The sequence below is a fragment of the Montipora capricornis genome, chromosome 11 (genome assembly GCF_036669925.1).
Source record: "Montipora capricornis isolate CH-2021 chromosome 11, ASM3666992v2, whole genome shotgun sequence".
Lineage (NCBI taxonomy): Eukaryota > Metazoa > Cnidaria > Anthozoa > Scleractinia > Acroporidae > Montipora > Montipora capricornis.
In genome coordinates this window covers 33,023,714-33,040,797 of record NC_090893.1, presented here as the reverse complement: position 1 = coordinate 33,040,797, position 17,084 = coordinate 33,023,714, and the positions used below count along the sequence as shown (strand labels likewise).

Genomic DNA, 17,084 nt, shown 5'->3' with positions numbered 1-17,084 from the left:
TGACAACAAATTGTGCAATGGGCTTAAAACTCCTTTTTGACAGAAGCTTAAGCCTTAAGTCCTTACTTTCGGAGATTTATACATGCAAATCCCTGGTATCGATATTGACACCTTTTATTAAAGCTATATTGCTGGAATAATCCTTCTGAGAGAATTGTTTATTGAAAGTGAATGCGCCGAAAAAGGTGCCTGCTCTGTCTTTTGAACTGAATTAAAATTATATATTGTTTGTGGACCGAATCGGAAAGAGAACCTGGAATAGTAATTGAAAGTTTCCGCATGACTCCCGTTTTAGGATAATGTTTTTTCTTCAGGGAAACAGGGATGCAAAAATTTTGATCGAGTGCTGAAATATCGGCATGACGAATTGGTTAGCTGAAAGGATGTGAACAATGCATGGAAATTTCTTTCTGGTCTTCATTACATTCCTTACATAAACATAAAAAAAATATCGAACTAACTAAAAGTATACTTTAATTAAAGCAATATACTGCTATTTCACCATCGACTAAAGCCTCTTTCCTTGATATCCGTATCAGAAAAAGCGCCTCATTAAATGGGTGCTTCAATTAACGTGATTGTCATCAGTGTGCGGGATTATTTTCGTAAATTCTCTGGATCCGTAAACTTCAGATGTAAACATTAGAGTAGGTGGCTTAATCAAGTCTTTATCGAGCTGATTTTGAAAAACAAGTAATGTAACAGTATTTAGATAGTTAAGTAAACAAATTTTATACTAACTGACACAGGCATCACACGGAATAATCGAATCTCGACAATTCAAAAAGAGGAGCCTTCATTGATGACTTAAAAGAGACCTTTGCATCTTGCTTCTCTTTTGGGTAACCCAAACGAGATGTGGGATGTTTGGAAATCTCTGTTTCTGGAAATTGCGAATAAACATGCCCCGATAAGGAAAAGAAAAGTGAAAAGTAAATATTCACCGTGGATATCATCCGAACTGAGGCAGAAGTTAAGAAAGCGTGATTTTTTTTTATAAAGCAAGCAGTCAAGCAGAATTCTCATCAAATGTGGAATGATTATAAAAAGGCAAGCAACGACGTAAACGCTAGTATTTAGGGACGCCAGGACTAACTTCTTTAATGAGAGCATTAAGAAGCATAGTGGTAATCTTAAGGAAACTTGGAAAATAATAAATAGTTCCCTGGGACGCAATTGTAAAGTAACAGTTATAAGTGAACTCGTTTATGAGGGCAGAGATTTTACAGAAAAGCACGATATACCTGAGCAGATGAATAACCACTTTTGTTCCCTAGGTAGTAAACTGGAATCTGGTATTCCAGACACTGCTTTTCAACTAGAGGACTTTTTAAATAGAACCGACTCAAATTTTTATTTTCGCCGTGTAAGTGAAGGGTACATTCACAGCCTGATCACTAAACTCAAACCCTCGGTAAGTTGCGGATTGCATAATATTTCTAGCAGACTTCTAAAGCTTTGTAGTCCATACATCTCAAATTCTATATGTGATATTCTAAATCAAGTGTTGAAGACTGGAATATTTCCTGATGATTGGACAAAGGCAAAAGTGCAACTTATTTTTAAGTCCGATGAAAGAAGTATTTCAAACAAATATAGACCGATTACTATTCTACCTGCCATATCAAAAATTATAGAAAGGGTCATGCATACTCAGCTGTTAGAGTATTTCCACGCAGGAAATCTTTTGACAGACTCTCTATCTGGATTTAGACCGAGTCATTCAACCTGTACAGCTTTGATAAGTGCAGTAAACCTTTGGCTTACCAACATGGATGCTGGTAAGCTTAATGGTAGTGTCTTTATAGATTTTAATAAAGCCTTTGACACTGTAGACCATAAATAATTAAAATTTATTTTTACGGTGTCATTGGCAATTAGTGGGAGGCACGGTGGCCTCATGGTTAGTGCGCTCGACTCCGGATCGAGTTGTCCGGGTTCGGGGCCTGGCAGGGGACATTGTGTTGTGTTCTTGGGCAAGACACTTTACTTTCACGGTGCCTCTCTCCACCCAGGTGTATAAATGGGTACCGGCGTAATGCTGGGGGTAACCCTGCGATGGACTAGCATCCCATCCAGGGGGGAGTACAAATACTCCTAGTCGCTTCATGCTACAGAAACCGGAGATAAGCGCCGGCCTGATGAGCCTTCTGGCTCGTAAGCGGAGACTTTTACTTTTTTATTGGCAATTAATGCTCTTCAGTTGCTTAATTAAATCATATTTGATTGATAGAAGAGGGTCCCCAATAGGGTTCTTCAATCCCGCCATCCCGACCAAAATTTTTCCTTCATCCCGAAATCCCGAACGTTTTTATCGGCCAATCCCGATCCCGATCATGACGTCACAACATGATGCCCATTCCTGGTCGTCAATTGCAACTACAGTTGATTTAGAATACGCCTGTAGTCTTTTCCAGCAACCTTTTATGATCCAATTGACCGTAATAATTAATAATAGCAATTCGCAATTATAGTTTTGAAACCGAAATGATGAGTGATTGTCCATGATTAGTAATAATTGAATCTGTTGACATGTTCCACTTTGTTAAATTCGGTGTAAGTTTAGATTTAATTAAGCAGTAGGGAGGTTACGCATCAGTGTTTCATAAAACGGCGATAATGGCCTGTGATATGAGTGCTAACGTATACAATCATCTACAATAATACTTTTCTTCCTAAAATTCCTAATTAGCATGTAAACAATGCCGTCAAGCTAAAAATGGCAAACTGCGACAAGCAGGCGTTTCGAAAGGTGAGGAAAATGGCTAGGTGATCATCACTGCCGTTTCACGTTTGTCATAAAAGTGAAGCTTTAACTCTCTAGTCATTAAAATAATACATTTAAAGTGTTTTCAGTAGCATCCATTAAGAAGTATTTTCAGACTTTTCAGTTAATCATGGCAATGGCTTTCGATATTATTCTGTCATTGAAGCGAATAGTTCTTCCGAACCGGGAAACCGTTCCGAGAAGGAAGTTGACGTCGCAGTCCAAAAATGCCAGGAACGTCACCAACATTGTCAGTTCGTCGTTTTCATCACCAACGGACTGTTCTTCTGAATCTTCATCGCTGCTAGACGAATCGTACTTAAGAACGCCTTCTTCGTCGTCTGCATCTCCTGCTTCGTCCCTCTCAGTTTCCTTGCGAAGGGTTCAGCTGGCTCAAGGGAGACCGGATGTAGGTAGGTAGGTAGGAAGGCAGCGTTCCGGCTATTGCAATCGTAATTTGTTTTCTGACAGAGTGCTAATGGACTGCCGCACCAAACGTCTGGGCCCAATCCCTAATACTTTGTTTAAATTATAGCGTTGTCGTCACAGGTGTCAAGGGCTGCATGGTAGGCATGGACGAGAGAGCCATGGTGCGTTTGGGTACAATGCCTTGGGATTTTTAAAATAGTGCGCCGCCCAATGGATTGTTCTTTTAACGTCCTCTTTGGCTGCACTTCTAAAGTTTGTGGATCTTATTACGGTCAAAGTTCACAACAAAGATCACTCCATAGGGGTCACAAAAGGTAGGTGTTAGCGTGGTGAAAATTTCCGGTCGTTTCCGTCGCTGGCGACGGAGAAAGCTGAGTTGAGTTTAAATTTTTCGGCGTCAAAAATCAAGGATCTCGGGGCTTCAAATTGACGATTTCCCGGATCCCGCTTCGTAATTACGCTAAATCCCGCGTCCCGCCCATAAATGCAATTTCGAGTCCCGCTTTCATATTTCTTTATAATCCCGAATCCCGAGCTCCAAAAAAGCCAATTCCCGGATCCCGAAAACCCTATTGGGGACCCTCATAGAACACAAAGATCTTACGTAAATGGAGTCTTATCCATAGAACAATGTGAATCATGTGGCAATCCCCAGGATTCTATACTTGAGCCATTTTTGTTTATAATTTATGTAGAGGATTTCCCAAAATGTCTGCAACATACAACACCTGGTATGTTCGCCGATGATATGTGTATATCCACAATTGAATGTTCCTTAAATAGTGATTTAGCTGCAGTACACGATTGGCTTAAGACAAACAATTTAAGTTGCAATACCTCCAAAACTTGTTATATGACTAGACAAAAGCTAAATTCATGAATTGAAAGAGATGGATGATTGGCCAATTGAACACTGAAACCTTCTACTAAGTTATTGGGGGGTCATATTGATGAAATGCTAACCTGGAATGTAGTTAGCTCGAAAACTAAACGACAATCAGGAGACTGTTAAGACAATTTACTATTCGCTTGTACAACCTTAATTTGATTATTGTGATGTTATATGGAATGACTGCTCCAAAACACGTGCTGACAAATTACGAAAATTACAAAATAGAGCAGTACGGATGAGGGCTGATTACTCTATTCGATCAGCTAAATAATAAAGACACCTCATGTCAACAGTCCAGATAAAATTTCCCTCATAAGGGATTTCATTTTCCCCAATACTGCCTTTTGCCTCTCCTTTGCTATTAATTCTAGCTATCTCGTGTGCTATTAATTCTTTACCCCTTTGTCCCATCGTGTAGCCATCACGTCAACAGTCCAGATAAGATCTTTCTAATAAGGGATTCGCTCTCCCACAATACTGTCTTTTGCATCTCGTGTGCTATCAATTCTATTTCTTTATCGTTATCGTTATCAAATATTCGTTTCATATTGACTTTCAATTTTTTCATTCCTCCTCCGAGACATCCAATAATCATTGGAATCACTTTAACAGTATACCCCTCTCGTAATTCGAAGCATAACTGTTGATACTTTCTGATCTTTTCCTCTCGTTTGGCTTCCTTATTTGATTCGTTCGGGCACTTCATATCAACCAACAGTATCGTTTTCTGTACTTTGTCTTCTAATATGAGATATGGTCTTTTCGCAATACAGGTCGTTGTCATTCGTTGTTCCCAGTCCCAAAAAAATTTCTTTTCATCGTTTTCGATCACTTTTCCTCGTTCCCAATTCACTGCATACCACTCCGTCTCTTCAGGGAGCAGTTCATTTTCAATAGCCCACTTCACTGCTAGCACTTTCAGGGTATTGTCATGTCGTTTGACATACTCTGATCCTGCTAGCTTCTTGCATCCAGACTGAAGGTGTTGAACTCTTTCTCTGTGCTCCCCGCATAGCCGGCATTTGTCAACATCCACTAATCCCCTGGTGTTCTTCCTTACTGTTGTTTCTATCATCTGTTGGTATAATGTTTATTATTATTATTATTATTATTATTATTATTATTATTATTATTATTATTATTATTATTATTATTATTATTATTATAGAGTTTCAACATCATGTTTTGGCTGTTGTCATTGCCGTCTTTTCTTCTGTTAGGCTCGTCATAACAAATGACCAAAGGCTAACAGAATTATCTCTTCTTCACATTTCCAACACTTTCCTCAATATCCTTGCAGTTCCCAACAAGGCAGTTTTTTACATTACTCCAACATTGAATGGTATCCCTAGCTTTCCAATCGACCTATCAAATCCTTTGGTGACACTTCCAAGGGCTCCTATCACTACAGGTACGACTTCTACCATTTTGAGTTCCCACAATCTTCCGATCTCTCTCTTCAAGTCCTGGTATTTTCCACTTTTTCCTTTTCTTTTTCCCCTACTCTTACATCAGCTGGTACAGCAATATCGATGATTATCTCCTTTCGCTCTTTATTGTCAATTATAATTATGTCTGGTCTTCTTGCCTCTATCACATTGTCACAATGAACATTGATATCCCACAAAACTTTGACTTCTTCATTTTCTACTACTCCTTCTGGGACATGTTCATACCACTTTTCCGCATGCTCCAACCCATTCTTCTTACAAAACTCCCAATGGACTTTCTTTGCTTCATTGTAGCGTCGTCTCTTATATTCTTTCTAAGCCAATTTCTCACATCCACATACTAAGTGTTGCACGCTTTTACATTTTTTTCCACATAATCTACACAGGGGGCTTTCACTGGTCTTATCGATGTAGTGCTATACATACTTTGTCCTGGTGGTCTGTTCCTGTGCGGCACATAACAATGCTTCTGTCCCAATCTTCAGATGACATTTGGATAACCATTGCCAAGTTTTATTCTTATCAACATTCTCTGGCATGTCCCTGACAAACTGTCCATACATTTTCTTTTTAGTCCAGTTTTGTTGTTCTATCTGTTTTTTAAATTCTTCACTCGTTAAAGTATCTTCCGTATTGACTGTCTCAGCTGCTTAGACTCCCTTAATGACGTTTTCTTCAGAATTGGCAACATAAAAACCCAAACTATTTTCTTCTTCTCTAACGCAACATTCCACACTCATCAGGCCTCTACCTCCCTCTTTCCTCTTAATGAACAATCTGTCCACATCGCTCTTCGGATGTAACGCTCCATACATTCTCATTGTTTTCCTTGATTTCCTATCCACGTTTCTCAACTCACTCTCTTTCCACTATAGTATTCCTGCTCCATCTCTGAATACTGCCACTGCTCATGTATTTATTGTTGTTATTTTGTTTTTCCCATTTTTTTTTTTTTATTTTAGGATCAATCGAAGCCCTCGGTTATATTCCTTTATTGTTTTTTTTTTTTCATTTCATCCTCTTTGATCTTATCCAATCAAACTATACCCAAATATGTGTATCCTTCCTTTTCAACCTTCTTCATTACTTCATTATTTGGTAGCATTATTCCTTCACATTTAACAACTTTCCCTCTCTTCATGATAAACATCCCCCATTTTTTCATTCCAAACTCCATCCCAATATCAATGTTAAAGACATGAACAGTTTTTACAAGTGTACTAGTTAATGAGACCTGACCAAATAGCCTAACATCTTTGTAAATTTTCGATTTGTAGACATTTTTGGGAGATTTTATAAAGTCTGTAAATTTCAAGTATTTCCTCATGTTGTAGCTGTTATATTTTATAAACATTTTACAAACTTTTTATAGAGCTTTACTCACCAAAACTCTGTAAAATATCTGTAAAATAAATTTACAGAGATTTTATATTCATCGAGTAAAAGTGTTAAAGTTTGTAAATTGATGATTTACAGACATTTTATGAAGTCTGTAAATGGTCCAAATTTTCCCAGTGAGTTTGTTCTTCGCTCTTGGCAAACAGCTTCAAATGAACCATATATAACAAATGATTTAGCTTGTAGTCTTTATTTCCCCATTCATAGTATACATTTACCTTCCTAAGTATCAACGACAATGGAACCATACTCAAAACAAACAATAGTGGCGACAGACTTTCTCCTTGAAATATCCCTCTTTTCACACTTACCTTCCCAAGATCTTCACCATCAGACATCATCGATAACTTCCATTGCTCCATACTCTTTTTCAATAAGTTTCTTACATTCTCTGCAATTCCAAACATCTCCGTACATTCATTGATCCAACTATGCGGAACAAAGTCATACGCTTTCTTATAGTCTATCCAGGCCATGGATAAGTTGGTGTGCCTTTTCTTACAATCTTTCAATACAGTCTTCTCGATAAGTAATTGATCCTTTGTTCCACGGTCTCCCCGTTTACATTCCTTTTGTTCTTCTGGCAAGAGTTTCTCTCGTTCAAGATAATTAACGTCTCCTCAGCTATCATTCCCGTTAAAAGTTTCCACATCAGTGGGAGGCAAGTAATTGGACGATAGTTTTGTACTGCATTACCTTTTCTCGGATCCTTCTGACAGAGTACAGTACGACCATATGTCATCCATGCAGGTGGGCTATCTTCTCCCATCAGGATCTTGTTCATCTCGGATTAGCAATCCGCTCATGAAGATTGCTAAGGTTCTTAATCCAATAACCTTGAACACCATCCTTCCCTGGAGCTTTCCAGCTTTTATTATTATTATTTATTATTATTATTATTATTATTATTATTATTATTATTATTATTATTATTATTGCTAATAATGTCAGATAGAATCTGGTTTTCAGTAGTTCCGGGCAACAACAGGTTGTCTTAGGAAACCAAGAAATTGATTTTATCAAACGTGTTGATAAAGGTCGAATAACCACTGTGAAAGATTTGAAAAGCTGACGTTTCGAGCGTTAGCCCTTCGTCGGAGCGAGGAAAAAAACCAAGAAGCGCCCTTCATTGTACTTTCCTCTCCTGCCTACTTTTCCAGCACTTTCCTAAGAATCCTTGCCGAGCCCAACAGTACAGATCTCTGAATCAGTTCAATGGATGTGTCAACACCTATGGTCCTCAGATTTTCCTTTAATCTCATTGGTATTGTTCCCAACGCCCCTACCACTATGGGTATCACCTTTGTTCTTACTTCCCGCATCTTTCGAACTTCTCTCGCAAGGTATTGATATTTTTCTACTTTCTCATCTCCTTTTGCTCTCACCCTTCCATCTTCCGGGATTGCCACGCCTATGATTTGGCAGTTCTTCTCACTTTTGTCAATGATTAATAAATCCGGTCTCCTAGCCTCGGTCTCGTGGTCTTTCCGTACACTAAAGTCCCACAGGATCTTGTAATCCTCATTTCCACGTACACTGTCCGGGACATGGTCACGCCACCTCTCACTTCGCTCAAACCCATATTTTTCTCACAGGTCCCAGTGAACTGCCCTAGCTACATTGTCGTGCCTCTTTTTGTATTCCTTCTGCGCCAGTTTCGAGCACCCACTTACCATGTAGCTGATGGTCTCATTGTTTTGTTTACACATTCTACATTTGGCATCATCCTGTGACCTGTCGATCATTGATCTACAAGCATGCGACTTAGATATTAAAGTTCGAAAGAAAAACGAAAATCAAAGGAACAAAATATAATACCTGCCCATGTTCATATAGTTTGATTTGAGGTCGATACGTGTCATATAAAACATGACACTGGCTGATCGATCGCTGAATATGTTTGTTTCCCTTGAATAAACGTTTCACTTGTCTTCTTCCATGGCAAAACCTTCTTTTCTTTAAAACTGCCGCAAACTATTAGAATTCTTTGTCATTACTCAATTCGACTGCTCACTTGAACTTGAATCCGGATCTTCACACGGCTGACACGGGTGAAAATTCGAACGACGTGAGTATATTTTCTGTAGCGTCCGAACAACAACCTTTTGCCTTTCACGTTAAATTCCATATGTAGTGCATAAAATAACTTGCAGTAAAACGTTTTGTCGATGCTCGTCTGACCACAAAATCAGATGCGTGCTGATTCTCTCAAACGCAATGATGACAAGGCCTACATTGCTTCCCCTCCCCTAACATTGGTTTACCTCTCAGAATTTGGGAGGCACGTGACCAGCCTGAACCAGGGTCTTTTTCTTATCGCCAACGCATGGAGGCAGAGAAGAGAGACCCGGGGAGCGAGGTTGAACAACCCATTCTCGGAGAACAAGGTCATGTTCCCTCCTTGTTTCTTTGTACACGGAAAGGGGCAACAAGGCCCATGACGAAAATAATAACCTCTTATTATTACATGACTTGTGTTTGTAGCCGATATAACGCGCGCTCTGATTTGCTAATTGTGACTGAATTGTAGGGCATTATTCTCCCGTAATGCCCACGGGCTGATTACGGGCTTGCAAAAACAAAGCAAAAGGTAATTAAAAAGCCATATAACAAACTACTTACTAACCGGGATAGCTCGAGCCGTACCGGAGATATTGGCCCTCGGTCATTTTTGTACGGACCTCGTTGCGCTCGGTCCGTACTGCCACGACCTCGGGCCAATTTTCTCCCCAGTACAGCCCTCGCGCTCGGTTAGTAAGAAGTTACTAACCGAGCGCAAGTGCCGTACTGGGAAATGTTGCCCCAAGGTAGTGGCAGCACGGACCAAGTGTAGGGAGGTGTGTTAAAAAAACGACCCAGGTTTAATATTCCCCAGTACGGTCGCAAACAAGGAAGATTAGTAATTTGTTTATTATATGGGATCGTTTCTTTGAGCGAGCGGACACGTTCCCGCTTGGTGAACGATTGTAATTTTCGTCTTCAATAAACAAACTTTAAAAGGTAACTTTTTACATTAAAACTTAAATCCGCTTGCTATAACTGTGCCGCTGTGATGAAAAAAATTGATATGCTGTTTGGAAAACGTTTTGGGTTTCGCTCAGCTTGAGTTTCCTAGGAGAGAGAAAAATACGGAAATGTAACGTAATGGTCCGTACTATGAAATCCTCGCTGAAAACCAGCCAATCAGAGATTTCGATTTAGCCTGAGAATGCTTTGCGATATAATAAGGAGGTGACTTCGACAGCCGTCAAAGTCATTGTTTAATATTCCAAACTATTTAACGTGTTGGACAATGAGAACCATTTAAGTTGACTTCAGAGTAAATTGTAATTAGTACATGACTATGATTCAAAAAATTCACGTTTAATTTTCTGTGGCTCCATAGAATATCCAGGGGAAGGACTTCATTATTGATTAATTTATGAAATTGCTTATTTGCATTTCATTCTCTCTTTCCTTTATTTATTTATTTATTTATTTGCCGTTTCATACTCGATAAGGAATTATGCAAGGCTATAACATTGTTCTTTGTGTGGTAAACTGTCACTTAGAATATTGAAGTATTTATATTTTACAGTACTTGGACTGTCATGATATTTTATCTAATATTAATTCATATGTCTTTTTTTTTTCAAGGAATCCTTGCATTGAAGGCGTGGTCGCAGGAAACAGGTACGTTCTTTCAATATAATAATAATGTTTCTGGGAACCAACTCGCCTATGCGGTTTTCAGTGGGGTCCTGCATGTTGAATAAGGAGGAAATAACCTTGCTTTTATTGAAAAGCTCGGTTAGACAACTGTTAAGTAGACCATTAATTTAAGATGTTGCTTTGGCGAAACATGTCTTTTTTTTGTGACCGCTTCCATTACTTCATTATTCCATCTGCATGAAGGCAGCTATCCCTGAAGAAAATTTTAACCAAACATTTGGATGGATAAAAAAGATATCACTTGCCTGAGAAAAGAACGTAAATATTTCTGTCAAAATAAACTCCGTAGACTATTACCAAAACTTGACATATGGCTTTCCTTGCCAAGTCATACTTTAAAAATCTTGAAAGTGTCCTGTACACTGTTAACTCGTCCCTGCCCTGTTGCCTTCCGGCAAATGGAAGAACTTATTACAATGTTTCCAAGGATCTTGATGACAGCAGGCAAGTTAAAATTTTAAAGAAAACGACAACACTCTTGAATTTGCAAAACATGTTTCGACAGAAACTTCTGTCATCTTCATTTGATAGATTTACAAAGCGTTAGAAGTTGAATTTATAATTTATATATATATTTCCTACTTATAAATTCAACTTCTAACGCTTTGTAAATCTATCAACTGAAGATGACAGAAGTTTCTGTCGAAACATGTTTTGCAAATTCAAGAGTGTTGTCGTTTTCTTTAAAATTATTACAATGTATTGTGACAAACCTGCACATATTTTCCGTATATTCATATTCCCGCAAACGCCCAATAAAGCACATAGTTAGCCACTGAATAATAACACATTACTCGTCAACTCCTTCAAGCGTTGCTACGTTAACCGTAATGATCTTTGCTTTTGCTCTGAAATCAAATGGCTTATTTCCACATAATTACAGATCTTTATCATGTTAAATCAGTTATGAATGATACAGTCAAGCTGGGTCGATCAACCTTCCTTTTTTTTCGTTCATATGAATCATATACATTTTTTAAACAACTCTGCTTGGTGAGCTTACAATTAGTGCTTCTTTTTTACAGTTCGTTTAGTTGAAGGTCCAAACGTCTCTGAGGGCCGAGTTGAAGTCTACTTCTCTGGGGTATGGGGAGTAGTTTGCGGTGCAGGGTGGGATGCGGTTGATGCTGCTGTTCTTTGTCATTCATTGGGTTATACTGAAGTCTCTTCGTTTCGAAATAATATCTCCTTCAAGCTGGATAATGGAACCTTGTGGATGACCGAGGTACAGTGCAATGGAGACGAGACTTCTTTAATTCACTGTTCTCACTCGGGCTGGGGAAAAAACGGCTGCGCAGAGAATCAAGCTGCTGGAGTGAGATGTTTAAATAGAGGTAATTTTCGTTGTCTCTGTTTTGCATGACTATCCCAATCCACATTATCGAATAGTCATGAGAGCATTATATACTCACTGATATAAAGGAGAGTAAAGCTCAGCCTAAGTAAAAACAACCCTGATTTTTTTTCCAGCCGAAATAAAGCTTTTTAAAGACAAATAAATAGACTTACAAAAGACGTAATTGATAAAATGCACATTTTTACCCTACTTATTAGATACAGTTACACGGGGTACTTTTACCGCGGTACGTAAATTACACTTTTACCACGAAAAACTGCATTTAGTGAGTTTGAACGACATTTCCCAAGGTAAATTTCCTGTTGTAAATTTTCATGGTTACGAAAAAAGATCAGACGAAGCGCCCATGACATTAAACGCGAGTAAGCTGAAAGGGTGTTTCGATGCCCGAGGTACAAGAGCCAATCACGATGTTGATGAAGTTGTTATTAATTTCCCGCCAATCAATTAGGTGAGTAATATCGCGTTTTTGGTTGGTTAATGACGGGTGCATAAATACTTTATAGAGTGCAATACAGAAGTTGCTATGGAAACACGCGGATTGCACGGAGTATATAAGAAATAATTAACAATTACTGGACGAGGTTGAGCAAAATATCCTGATTTTTTTCTACACAGATGGTGTAACGATCACTTAAATCCCTTTTTCGCCACTGACAAATCACGATATTTTGCGATAACCGAGTTCAATAATTATTTTTTCATTAGATGACTGAGTTAACTTTATTTTTCACAATTCCCAACAATTTTTCTGAAAACTCAGGAAAGCGAACTGCCATTTTCACACAAGAGTGTGAATTCAATTACGCATGGGCAGAATATTATTTGCAGCAAAACACTTATTTGTAGACAGTTATTTGCAGGTCACGTGGTTGACTCTCTGCCATGAAAAGGAAAGAAAAAATCCATTGAATGATAAAAGATCTTATGAACTTGCATTTCGTGATTTATGGTCCCTAGTGATGCTTTGAAAGTAATTGCTTCCGCCTACTTAAGTACTTTTAAGGAGGCTCGAAAGGGTTTTTAGCTGAGCGCACTCATGATTCAAAATGGGAAACCAGAAATAAAAAAATACCGCTAATTTTGCTCAGCTTTCTTCCAATTCCTATATATATGGAATATAAACAGACATCTCCTAGATCCTATTCATGAAAACTACGAAAATTCTACACAAATGGTGTAATGATCACGTAAATCCCTTTTGTGTTGGCGTATAGCTCCACTCGCGCGCGGACTCGAATGAGCGGGTGACGCATGCGTTAATTCTGATCTTGTAATCCCTCATTTTCACTGAATTTGCAACTTTACTCGTTTACATCTTTTACGTGGCTCGTTTCCATGTTGTTCTTGAGCCACGTACGTGAAATCGCAGAGAACTTTAGGATCCTGAGGAAGCGCTCGAACAAGTTCGATTGCTTGATTTTTGAAATGTTTCTTATTCGAAACCTTAAGCAAAAATTTAACAAACAGAGTGATTCCATCGGAGCAAAGCTGTTTGCTTAACACTTCTAATAGTTTTCATTCTCTTCACCTCTTATTTACACTTCATTTTCGCATTCTGTTATAATTTTTATTGCTCGTATGTCAATCAAGTTAGCTTTTACCTTTCATTCCATTGTTTCAGAAATTGTATATATGCGGAATTTTTCTATCCATGAACTTGAACTTGAAAATGACCATCGAGCGGTCGAAACGTCGTTCTTCTTACTTTTTTATCACTCGTTTTTATAACAAAATTATTTCGAGCCTCCTGAAAACACTCTTACCCTAAATCACGAAATGCACTCCCGTTCATACGATTCCTATACTTTTCTATTACGAATATATATGGGCTGCTCAAGATGGAAAGAGGCATTTCTTTAGTTTGGAACTCTTCATAGGTCACTTATCATGCAAGACTTTGGTCACTCGCAGATTCCTCACTTATAATTATTGGACCCACTTAATTTTTTTTTTTGGACCACAATTGATTAACAGCTCTACGGGCATGCATCCCGCAATACCTCTCAAATTCATGTATGAAGTCAAAATATAAGCAGATCCCACAACAGGCAAAGGTTTAGCAAAATACTTTTCATGATTCTATTTCTTTTGTCTTTCCAGCAAGACCTCAGTTTATCTCAAATAGCTTGGATAGCATTACCCTTGAATTTCATGTACCTCCCATGAAACATGTTGCATACACAGTAGAAATATGGACGAATAAGACGAAAAAATGGCTTGAAACAAGATGCAGCCAAAGCATTCTCAACGATTCATGCGTCGTAACGAACCTTAGTAAAAGTATAACGGTGACTGACTTAAGTCCTGGACATGCGTACTATATCAGGTTAGCTTTCCCTACGAAATGGACTAGTGAAACATCACAAGCAATGGAAACTAAGGAGCTTGGTAAATATATATTGATATATTTAAGATTTATTTAATGAAGATGAAAATTGAATTAATGTACTTTTTTTTTTAATAAATGTATGAGAGAGGGAGTGAGTGGCGATTTCGGCCGAACGTAATCTTGACATAAACAAGGAATACGCGCAAAGGTTCTTTACCAGTCCTCTCGTGGATCTGAAGACCAGTCCTCTCGCTTCGCAATCGAGGGTCTACTCTGGTTACGTGAGTATTGTGAAGTTGTTAGAAAGACACCATCTTCGCCGTCTTCGAACGCTAATGATATTATAGCATATTTTAAGCACCATGGACAGCGATACATGGATATGAGTGCTATATAAATAAAGTTATTATTATTGACAACTTCTAAATTTTTGCATAATTTGGCTCGGTAGGTCAATGAAATTACACAGGAACGCACGACCCGGAGCCTACAGCTCCCATACATGGCCTAAGTCACGGCATTTTTACAGACCGATCTAAAGGCAGTTCCAGTTCGGTGACCCTATGAAGTCAGGTTAGTTTCTTGTAATTGGTCATCGGGCTCCCGTGGAAGACTCATTCGCGGAAATTCTAAAAATAAATTGGTCTGCGAAAACGCCGTGACACGAACACAATGGAATTGTCGGCTCCTGAAATACATTAATTACCCCGGTGAAAGAAAGTAGGGTGAAGTAGTGATTCTAGAAACTTGCTTAGAAACCACACTTCGCATATTTCTTACATTTTGAAGGTACCCCTGTCGAACCACATTTCATTTCAAGATCCAGAAATTCCATTGTATTGGGATGGAGTTCTACCAATTTAGTGCTTACAAACTACACAGTAGAGGTAAGATGCTGTGAGGAAACGACTTGGAAAGAGGCTCACTGTATGGAAAATCTTATTGGTCAGGATTGCACTGTAAGCAATACGACAGCGACTGTGATTGATCTAAAAGAAGGGAAAGAATATTTCTTCAGAGTATACGCAGTGTATAAGAATTGGAAAAGCGATGTTAGTATCCCAAGTAAGGCAATGGTGCCTACGAAGACGGAGGAAATAGGTACGTGACTGTAGCACCCTTTAGTGTGGATTAAAATAAATTTGTAAATTGATAAGTTAAGATATTCCATGTGATTGAATTGCTAAGAAACCTGGTTCAGCCAACTTTTCCGTGTTTCCCCCACTTTCTACCTTCACTTCACGATGGCCCCCTGTATATCCTACCCTTATGTTAATTTTTTGTGCGGTACCCCGCCTTCCTTGTGCAAAGAATGGTACGCAAAAAAAAAATGCACAATTAAAGTAAAGTAAAGTAAAGTAAAGTGAAGTGAAGTGAAGTAAAGTGAAGTGAAGTGAAGTGAAGTGAAGTGAAGTGAAGTGAAGTGAAGTGAAGTGAAGTGAAGTGAGGTGAGGTGAGGTGAAGTGAGGTGAAGTGAAGTGAAGTGAAGTGAAGTGAAGTGAAGTGAAGTGAAGTGAAGTGAAGTAAAGTAAACAACTCATTTCAGTGTTTAGAAACCAATGGGCAACCCCCTTTTATACTTTCAGAAATTCCACAAGGTAGGATCTGGATTAGCCCACTGTCTCCGGGATGTGCGACGTCAGAAATAGGTCACACGATAACTCTATTTTGCAATGCACCTGGCATATCTCCAAAATTTTATGAGTGGTCAAAAGGAGGGCAACTTGTTTCCAATAAGAGTGTAAACGGAGTTTTTAATCTGTCAATTTCGTCATCCAAAGACTTTGGATTATACACGTGTAACGCAATCTCTTTATATGGCGTCACTACATTTAACATCAGTGTATGCAGCAGCTCATCTGATGCCGTAACTGCTTCCACAGGTATGCAAACTAGTAATGATCTCTCATGTCGGGGTAACTGTACCAGAGTTAGAAGGTGGGTTATTTTATAATTATGATCATAGTGGTTCTTCGTCTTCGTCTCCTCCTCCTCCTTCGTGGTAAAGTCCTCCTCCTCCTCCTCCTGCTCCTTCGTGGTAAAGGCAGCTATTTTGTGATTCTGTCATAATTAATCACAATGAGATGCAAACAAAAGGCCACCTGCCTTCATACTTACAATTTTGCAAGCCAAATGCCCTTGATTGTTAAATGCAATATACCCTTTTTATATCTCACCACTCAAGATTGGTACCATTAGCTTCAAATTCATAGCCTAGAGTATTTCTAGTAAAGGGCATACTATAAGAAGAATTGTTTATTTATGAATAAGGTATGAACTTTTAAATCCGACTTTCTGGCGTCATCATGACGTCATTGTCTAGGAAACATGTGGACAAAATGTCAAAATGTACCTGGCGCGGTGGCCTCACGGTTAGTGTGCTCCACTTCGGAGCGAATGGTCCGGGTTCGGGACCTGGCCGGGGACATTGTGTTGTGTTCTTGGACAAGACACTTTACTCCCTCGGTGCCTCTCTCCATCCAGCTGTATAAATGGGTACCAGCGAATGCTGGGGGTAACACTGCGATGGACAAGCATCCCATCCAGGGGGGAGTAGAAATACTCCTAGTCGCTTCATGCTACAGAAACCGGGGATAAGTTCCGGCCTGATGGGCCACTAGGCCTGTAAGCTGACTTTACCTTTTTACCTCGCATTTTAAGGCCCATTTTCACCCTAGACGCAAGGAGCGCCCGGCTTGATTTCTTGTATCAGAAAATTAAAAAAAAAAAAAATTAAAAAAATCTCA

At 38.9% G+C, this 17,084-nt stretch overlaps 2 protein-coding genes across 2 annotated transcripts in view; one reads left to right on the top strand and one right to left on the bottom strand.

The window, feature by feature from the left end:
- The window catches only part of LOC138024826 (uncharacterized), a 437,788-nt gene that overhangs the window by 307,986 nt on the left and 112,718 nt on the right, over positions 1–17,084 (bottom strand). The gene's annotated exons all lie outside the window — the stretch shown is intronic.
- The window catches only part of LOC138024839 (uncharacterized), a 29,632-nt gene that overhangs the window by 1,643 nt on the left and 10,905 nt on the right, over positions 1–17,084 (top strand). The window contains exons 2-6 of the mRNA XM_068872029.1: positions 10,574–10,609; positions 11,674–11,982; positions 14,109–14,396; positions 15,127–15,438; positions 15,924–16,220. Coding sequence (XP_068728130.1) covers positions 10,574–10,609; positions 11,674–11,982; positions 14,109–14,396; positions 15,127–15,438; positions 15,924–16,220 — 1,242 coding nt within the window. The remainder of the gene's footprint in view (positions 1–10,573; positions 10,610–11,673; positions 11,983–14,108; positions 14,397–15,126; positions 15,439–15,923; positions 16,221–17,084) is intronic.